The 9,052-nt window shown below is 53.1% G+C and overlaps 1 protein-coding gene across 1 annotated transcript in view; it reads left to right on the forward strand.

Moving 5' to 3' along the window:
• NICN1 (nicolin 1) overlaps positions 1 to 8,322 on the forward strand; it is a 9,125-nt gene extending 803 nt beyond the window's left edge. Inside the window, exons 2-5 of the mRNA XM_025205790.1 lie at positions 111 to 224; positions 2,317 to 2,388; positions 5,472 to 5,576; positions 6,128 to 8,322. Coding sequence (XP_025061575.1) covers positions 111 to 224; positions 2,317 to 2,388; positions 5,472 to 5,576; positions 6,128 to 6,169 — 333 coding nt within the window. The 3' untranslated portion in view covers positions 6,170 to 8,322. The remainder of the gene's footprint in view (positions 1 to 110; positions 225 to 2,316; positions 2,389 to 5,471; positions 5,577 to 6,127) is intronic.
• Positions 8,323 to 9,052: the final 730 nt, after the last annotated feature.

The following is a 9,052-nucleotide window of genomic DNA, read 5'->3' on the forward strand; positions in this document are numbered from 1 at the left end:
TGTCCTGCCTTATAAGTGCCAAAGTTCAGTTAAAGGAACTGACTGTAGTGTCCATTGGGCTTCTTGCAGCTAAAGTGATACATTTTCAACTTCCATTGTGTCTCTGGCAGATGCTTTGTGATGTTGATGAGGTCATGGCGATACGTATGATTTTGCGACAGCCCTCACCAGTCTGGCTGCACTTCACCATTGAGGAGTTGCAGATCTACCCTCGTGGCCAGGAGGTGGGTGCCTTTTATTTGCTTGGGATGGGCCCTATATGTGGCTGCTTGGGCTACAGCACTTAGCAAGCCTGGGATTCCTTGTAAAGGTTTTGACCCATGATAGCAGGGCTTATCTGGGTGACTGCAAGTTGTCTTCTGCCCATCAGTAGGTATGGCTGAGACAGGCATGGGGCTATCCTAACCTCTGTTATTAGCTGACAGTGTTGACCACCCAGCTCAGATTGGTGCTTCTTTGCCTGTAAAGAGCTTTCTTCCATCAGGAGAGTAGTGCAGGAGGCACTGGGTTCCACATTCCATGAGTTAATTGTCTGGTTCCCAGTGAGTGGCTGCTTCATGCTTTTATCCAGCCTAGGAAGTGAAACTCCCTCATTGGGCAAAGCCCCTGACATGCTTGGTCCCCTCCTCCTATATCAGCACAGAAGGGTTGCAGCCTGGGCCATGGCATGTTGTCTCAGCTGCTGCAGGCTCCTAGGAGCAGGACTTTGACTACCCAGTAGGGGTGCACCAATAGAGAATTTTTGGGCCAATACTGATGACTGATTTTTAACGAGCCATATCAGCTGATACTGCTCCAATTCCAATATGCAGCTGGGCAGGTTGGAGAGTGGTATCTGGCTGGTAAGCCTGTTGTGGGGGAAGGGGCAAGAGGGTAGGAAGGGGCATGGGGGGTGCAGATCAAGGTCCCCACAGTGAGGGAGGGAGTGGGGCTGGGTTTGGGGCAGGGGCAGGTGCTGCACAGCCTGGGTGGAGTGCGGTACCGAGCTGCTCATCTGGGGAGGGTGGGGGGTGGCAGCTTCTGCTGCTGCACACACCCTGGGAAGGTATGGATGTGCCCCCAGATCTGTGTGCGGGGCAGGATGGGCTGCCACTGTGGGCTGGAGCCGGGGCAGCACTGGGCTCTTCCTGGCAGGGGTGTTGGGCTGGGCTGCGCTCTGGGTGGACAGCAGTGGTGCTGGGAGGGGGGTACAGGGGGAGCTGCAGCCACCCCAAAATTTGCCATTTCCCTCATAGCCCCCTGTTCCCAGCAGCATCACTACCCACCCCTCCCAGGCAGCCCAGGCCCCATGGGGAACAGCCCTGGCCCCAGCCTGCCCTGCAGTTGCTCACAGCTCCGTCCTGTGCTTCGCCCCGGCTGTGCAGTGCCTGCCTTGCCCCAGCCCCACTCCCTCCCTCACCACTGGGGCCTCAGTCTGCCCCCCCCACCCCTTTCCTCCCCGCTCGTTCCTCCCCCCACAACAGACTTACCAGCCAGACCCAGGTTCTCTCCATGCTTCCAGGTTGCACTTCTAGCCGCCTGGGTGCTGCGCTGTGGCTGCGTGCATGCACAGGGCATTTATCGGTGGCATGATCAGCCAAAAAAGGCCAATGGCCAATGTAGTCAATTTTCCTTATATCGGTGCCAATCCAACATGGAACCGATGTATCAGTGCACCTCTACTACCCAGTCCTGTGAGTGCCTCCTGGGGATGTTCTAGGTCATGGAGTGAGATCTTGGTATTGAGAACAAATGGCTCTGAAGTCCCTTTGCATGTTTAGGTGAAGTAAGAACATGCTAGTAGCAGTTGCTTTTCTTGTAGCACACTTGGGGAGGGTAGGATCCTTTGGGGAGATGGACCAAGTGTCAAGCCCCAGCCAGACTGGGTTCCATTTCTTTCTGCGTGGGCGCATCTACATGTTCATTAATGCACCATAGTTACTGTGTATTAAGTTTAGTACTTGTATAACCAAGTGCTAAATCAATGTGCAGTAACTGGCGCAACTGCAGAGTAACACCAGCACACGGCTATTTAGTGATGCTAACTGTACAGTAGCCTACTACTACTGCACAGTAATGTATTAGCATGGTTTTTATTGTGACATACTACTGCGCAGTAGTATTAGGCTACTGTGCCGTTATCATCTCATGCAGATGTGCCCAGTACGAAATAACTTAGTTTTGGTCAAGCATTAGAACTCCAGCTAAAGGCATGTGTTCTGCTCAGAACAAAGATTAATGTTAGCAGCAAGGCCCTGGAGGACCTGAAAGCAGCCTGAAAGCTTTGCTAAGTTGAAGCTGTATTTTTACTCGCCTCACAGTTTTATTTCCTTTCAGAGCCCCCAGAAAGACTTTCCATCTTGGCTTTCCCATCTCACCTCTCGGGAGCAGCCAGCAAACCTGCATGGGGTAGGTATTCACCCTTATAGAAGTACTTGGGTGACTGTGTCCTGGGATGGGAGTGGGGAGGTAGCAGGGGGGGCCTAGGCTGGACTGTGATGAGGGTAGCCACTGGACGGGCAAGTCCTCTGTGAGACAGCTCGGCTGAGGAAGGCTATTCCTCACTCTGAAAGACTCAGGAAAGTTGCACAAAGATGCCCTGTACGTGCTGAGAGCCAAATGCCTATTGGGTATTTGGTGTACACACCCTTAGGCACTTGAAATTAGGGGGGAGAGATTGTTTGCTTTGGAGGTGGAAAAGATAGGTGAGAGGCAGCATTTTCTGATCAAGTAAGCTGATTGGATAATAGCTATGATCTGGATGTGCCTGAGGCACAATGATAAGCACCAGTATTCATTATTGTAAACATAAGTTTAACCCTGCCCTCTGCAGTTAGGACTGTAGTGTCTTACCCCACTTCCAGCTCCGTCCTCTCCTGACAAAGACTTTCCCCTCAGACATTGCATAGCCTCATGGCTTAGCAGGAGATTTGGGGAGGGTCACCAGTGAGGGCCTGACAGAGAGGAACTGCAAGAAGATGCTGAGGTCCTGGGTTACCCCCTCCTGTGCCACGTGTCCTTCCTTGCCCTGGTTCATTGTGTGTGTGAACTGCTTTCTAATCAGAATGGTGGTACTTTGTGCTGGGGAAAGTGACTGTCCAAGGGGCAGACCAAGCCTACCGGACTGGGGAGACCATTCAGAACTCACCACAACAGGGAAAGGGAGTGCAATCAACCTATGCAGGCCCCTCCACTGGACTGCTGAGCCCTCTCTGGCAAGCCGGGATATAGTGCTCTTCTAACACATGAAGTATGTCCAAGGATGGACAATAGCTCCCTCCTCCAGGTTAGACTCTCAGAGATCTCTTTACTGCACTGAAGTTTTCTGATTGCTCCAGTCATTCAATCACCCTTCTCCTAGGCTTATGCAGGGCATGATGCAATGGCATTTCTCCACCGTGTCACCTCATCCCAAGGGAACAGAGCAGGGAGGTCTCTGCAACACAGAATCTTAATGCTCAGGGAGCATGTGCAGGGGTTGATATCTCAGAGGGGAAACTGGAGACAATAGAGCTAGGTAGTCAGAAAAATAGGACTAAGCAGAGAGATCTGGGCGCAGCGCAGCCCAGAGAGGTGGCTGGTTATGATTCTCAAGGATCAAGTGAAGGACAGGGCAAGCAGGGAATGGGGCTGATCCTGCCAGCACTACAGTATCCGAGTGATCTTCCTTGGAATGAGTGGAATAACCCATGTGAACAAGGATTCACCAGGTTGCAGCTCAAAGGGGTGATCTAAGAGAACCCTGTTGTATGTGTATGGGGACAGCAGAGCCAACCATGCATGGCATGGAGATATCCTGTTCCCTCCTGCACTGCATGACTGGGTAAGGTCTTGGAATAGAGTAACCCTTGTTTTTGAACCCAGCAGGGGTTTCTGGAGCAAGTGCAGGGTAGGGTGTCTGTTTTAGAAAGGCTGAGAAATGGAACCTGGTGTCGCCAGCAAGGCTGAGCGTTCAGCTCGGAGATTACAGAGCAGATGACAGACTCCATTTGGATATCATGGTGTGGAATTCCACAAGTTGTCCAAGCTGGGATGTGAGCAGTAGTAAATGACCACTGTATGCAGCCAACACAAGTCATTATTATCTGGAAAAATGTTTGAATTGCCTCTCATATGAAATGTATCTCTCATTATTTGGACAGTTTTACAGACAGCAAAAGGTGAAACAGCCAAATGCATTGTTACAAATGGTTTTCCTGGCCTTTGCAGGCAGATGTGTGCAAAGAATGATGAGCAGGGAATGGCTTCAGCAGAGCAAGCCAAGCGGACACGGAGTGGCGGGGGAGGGAAGGAGCGTCGCAGGGCTGGACGCGGTGCGGCGGCTCCCTCTTCCCTGCCTACCTCCACCTCCTTCCCCCGGAGCAGTGGGGCTTGCAACCATCGCCTCCCTGCCTGAGGTGGTGGTGGCAGCGGAGGCTCCCTCCCACTGCCTGCCTCCATGTCCTTCCCCAGAGCAGCAGGGCTTCCAACCGCCTCCCTGTCTGTGGCGGTGGCCGTGGCTCCCTCTCCCCCACCTGCCTCCGCCTCCTCCCCCGAAGCAACCACAACCACCTCCCTGCTTGAGGTGGCGGTGGTGGCATCGGCTCCCTCCCCCTGCCCGCCTCTGCCTCCTCTGGCAGTTGCAAGCAGCAGGGCAGCCAATCGCCACCAGCCTTCTCGGTGGCACATGCACAGTTGCCCAAAAGCATTATGGACAGACAGACAAACTAAGCCCTTTATTATATTAGAATATTGCAGTAGGGCCTAGAGCGAGGGCTGGCAATGTGTAGCCCATGGGCCAGAGAGAGCCCACAGAGCTACTGAATCTGGCCTGCTAAGCTGGAAGGATTTGCCTGTGCCCACACCCATGCTGGGTCTGGGTAGCTGGAAGCTGTGTCCATGTCACTGCCATTTTCCCCTGACCCTTGCTCTCCAGCGGCAGCTCAGGTTCTAGCCATTTGGGAATTGAGCTGGCTGAGGCTGGGTGCCTTCTAGCTGTGCCCATGCTTCAGTCTTGGGGGGTGGGGGTGGAGATGTGGGATGACAGGGAGAAGTGGCAGCAGCATAGGTGCAGTTTCAAGTTCCTCTCCAGCTGGAAGGTGCTTACAGTCTAGCCAGGGAGCAGGAGGCTGGGAAAAGTGGTGCCAGTGCAGTTCCAGCTGTCTTGCCCTGGCACAGGCACAGGAAACCCCCCTTGCTACTGACATGCCACCAAAGCCACCTAGCTTGCACCAGATTGGAGCCAGGTTATTCTGGCCCACAGCCTGAAAAGGTTGCTGGCCCCCTTCACCAGAAGCTTTGTTGTATATCAAGGCTGCAGTACTCTGGGTCCAATGCAAACAGTTGGTGACAGCCCCTGTGCTAAAGAGCTTACAGCCCTGGGGTTGAGCAGGGTAATTTGTCTTTGTGCTGCCCAGGACTGGGGAGGGGCAGTGCCTATTGAAGGATTGGGTGGTGATTCTCTAAGCTGCATTTGGGAGGTTCTTCTCTTGGTAACCGCTGCTTGTTTGCAGGGACTCCCCAATCCGGAGAAGGTGTCGGCAGAGGTGCAGCAGATGTGGGTGCTGACAGAGATGATCCATGCCAACCGAGCGGCTGCCCGCATTGGGCGTTTTGACGTTAGTTCCCAGTTAGCTCAGTTTACTGCCCAGGGGCTGGCCCCAGTCTTTGAATCTGGTCTTCCTGCATGTCTTGGCAAGCACCAAGAGTATTTGTGCACCCTAAAAGCTGGCAGCTCCTGCATTTACTTTGAGGTGCTGTCAGTAAGCTTCTCCCAATAGATATCACTGTGAAAATGCTATCAGGCCACTGAAATTGCTCTTATGTGCTGAACACAGCTTGTTCCCAAGAGAAGGTGATGGCGGGACTTGAATGAGAGGGCTCAAAGCCCCTGCAGTCCCAGCCTTGCCCAGCTCCCAGGTCAGCCAACAAGAGCTGCTGTCTGAAAACAGGCTTATAAAGGGTCTTGGCTCCTGCAGTCCCTGCCTCTTACAACAGTAAGTTGGGAGGGAGTTTTAGGGGGCTGACATTCTGTTCCAGGTTTTCAGATATTCCTGTAATCCCAGTCTGTCCCAGTAGGGGGTCACTGAGGAGAGAGAGACTGGCAGCAGTATTAACAGACAGTAGTGTGGCCCTGGGAAGAGAGTGACTGATGCTTTCTGTGTTTCAGGTGGATGGCTGCTATGATGTCAATCTGCTCTCCTATACCTGAGCCCTCCTGGTAGCAGAAGCAGGCAGAGCTGCCTGACCTGGTATGCTTGTCCTCCTGCTGAGGCACATTTCACCTGCATTGCTTTGGACCCAAAGGGATAGCTACATGATAAGGGCCTTTGGCTGTCCATAGCCAGTCTCTGAGCCACCTCACAGCATCAAGTGAGTCATTTACTGATGGCCTCCCTCTGGGAACTCTTCCAGTAGCCAAGCTTCCTGCTTTTGGGCAGCCTTTTTTCCTGAATGTCTCCCTTGGCCCTGCGAAAACCATATCACCTCTCCACATTACACTGGAGAGGCCTTTCCTTCTAGGCCTGCTGCTGCTGGCCTCATCCTTCTGCTTAGTGTGGTTTGGGCAGTCAGCTGAAACTACTGTACTCCAAACTGGAGGGGATCTTCTGCACATATGATCTTGCTGGTGCCCGCAGCGTAAGAACCAGTTGATGCTCTTATAACAGGTACTGAGTAGGAAGTAGCTTATGGCCACCTTGTGCTCCTGCCTGCCACAATGGAACAGTGCTAATGCACAGACATACAACCTTTACTCTGCCCTAAGGAGTCCCTCAGGGAGGCCATAGTACAAACTGAATCTCCTCCACTTCCCTGGCAGCATGGAGATGATGGGCTTACAGGGTGATAGTTCCTGTTCTGTTGCCTTCACCTGTGAGTAGGATAGGACATGTCTTCCTTGCATGGGCTGCTGAGATTTTTGTTGTGAGTGTTAAACAGTCCCTTTACTGGTAAGGCCTGTGTGTGATGGGACAGAACTGAGACCAGAGATCTTACGTTACTGGCTCTAGGCTGGTGGAGGTGAAAGGTGCAGGATGGGTAATTGCCTTTTCAGGGAGGAAGGATCATTTGCTGGAGCATTCTTTCCATGGGTATCAGAGACAGCAGAAATCAACCTCAGAAGAGCACTAGGGTGGTGAGAGCCAGTGTGTTCCCCCTCCCCCACACTAATAACAGGTAAAAAGGTTGGGCTTAGCATCCCAGACATGCACCAGGTGACATCTGGGGATACCACCTTCCCTACCTTCAGTGGCATAACAAAGCCAAACTCTGTTGCTGTATTTCCCCAGCTGCTTGGCCTTGCTAGTCTGGGGTGATGGTCAAGTAGCAACAGGCAGCCAGACACTTATGGCCTCCTAGAGACCTTGTTTCAGGGGATGCACCCTGAAACAACTCTCTGTGTGTGTGCGTGCGTGCGTGCGTGCGTTGGCGGGGGTGGCTTTCCTCTGCCTTCATGCAGTTCTGACATTCCAAGCCTGCTCCTGCCAGCCCTGAATGTGTGTTGCATTAGTACCTAGGTTTCTTTCTACCTTTGTGAGCAGGCTTTGGCAGGGCAAATTCATGTTGCATTTCATGGGGTTTCTCCCTGACTCTGCACTATAAAAGAGGTATAAAAGAAAAGGAAAATAGTGAAACTGGTGCTCAAAGAGACTGCCTCAAAGAATCCTGGACCAAATGCACTCAGTGTTGTGCCCTGATCTCTGCCCTGAGCCCTTAGCAGATCGAGGTGGCAGGAGGGAAAGGTGCAGGATGGGAAATTCTCCACCAGATCTGCCTGTACAGGGTCATGGAACACTTCGAAAATTTAGCTTTAGCCAGAAGTGCAGGAGCAGTTGAACTGGGACTCCCTAATGTCCTTATTGCACTGGCTACCTCTGCTTTTCTTCTTTGCCTGCAGGCTGGCTATGAAACAGTGAATGATGAAGTGTTGTTTGGGCTGGCCTCCCTTCCCTATGGAGCCTGCAAAGGCAGAAGCTGGCTAGACAAGAGCTGGAGCTCCAGTAGCACTGAAAGTATAGTAGTGCCCAAACCTTGTAGTATTTCCCATGTTTTTTCTCCCACCCACGAGAAGTAGGGTAGTGTTATTGTCACCACTGTACCTCAGGCCCAAGGAGACTTTGCAGGGGTGCTCAAGAAGTTAGTGCTTCCTAAACTTGGGCCATCCAGGCTTGTGCCGAGCCACTAAGCTGCCAATTCTTGTTTGTCCCAATCTCTACACACCGAACAGCTACAACTATGTGCCATAGCTGCTCCCCAAGGCTTGGTGGACCCTGGGGGAGCGGAAAGAGCCTGTTCTGCATTCCCTGGAGTGGGAAAGGTGTGTGTCTGTTGTGATGGATCTCTAATAAAGGAACAGACTCCAAAGCTGGATATATGTTGTGCTTTTTTTTGGAAAAAGCCTGGGCCAACCTAGCTGCTGTTCCTCCTGCCCTTCCAACTAAGGCTGGCAGGAGCTCCCTCTATGTTTCCAGTGCTGTCACATGTGTCACAGAATTGGTAGCCCTGTTTCTAACTTGGCCCTTGGTGCCAACAGCATTTGGCCCAAGAGGGGAAAGCTCACCAGGCTTTATAGGAGTGCTATGGCTGGTGAAAGGAGATGTGGTTAGCTTTTGTGACCTGCTGGGACAGGCTGGTGAATCCCAAGGGCTGCTCCACTGTGGCTCAAGGCTGTCATAGCTGTTTGCCCCAGTGAAGTGTCAAATCAAACTTGGCTATTCTGAGCACACCTGCAGTCCCTGAAATCCCCTAACCTCTGAACTGCCTGGGCAAGGCCTGCACTGTCTCTTTCCTACTGTTCAGAACTGACTTGCAACACTGGGACAATGCTAGCTGGATGGCATGAGGGGGCCTGCGAGGAGATTCCCTCCCAGGCTGGTGGGGCCTAGTCCTGGCAGCCTGGGTCCTGAATGCACCGCTGTTCAAGGCGTGGGTTGCTGCAGCTTGAGGCCAAGGAACGACCACCCGGCTGCCTCGCCCCCAGCAGCGCAGGAAGGCCCCGTGCTCCGCCGCCCCGAGAGGGCCCGGGCCGCGGGCGGGGCTGCGGGAGCGCGGGCTCCCGGTGCGCAGAGCCGCTGCCGAGGGGTCCCCGGGGCCG

Source organism: Alligator sinensis, unplaced genomic scaffold (genome assembly GCF_000455745.1).
Source record: "Alligator sinensis unplaced genomic scaffold, ASM45574v1 scaffold467_2, whole genome shotgun sequence".
NCBI classification, from domain to species: domain Eukaryota; kingdom Metazoa; phylum Chordata; order Crocodylia; family Alligatoridae; genus Alligator; species Alligator sinensis.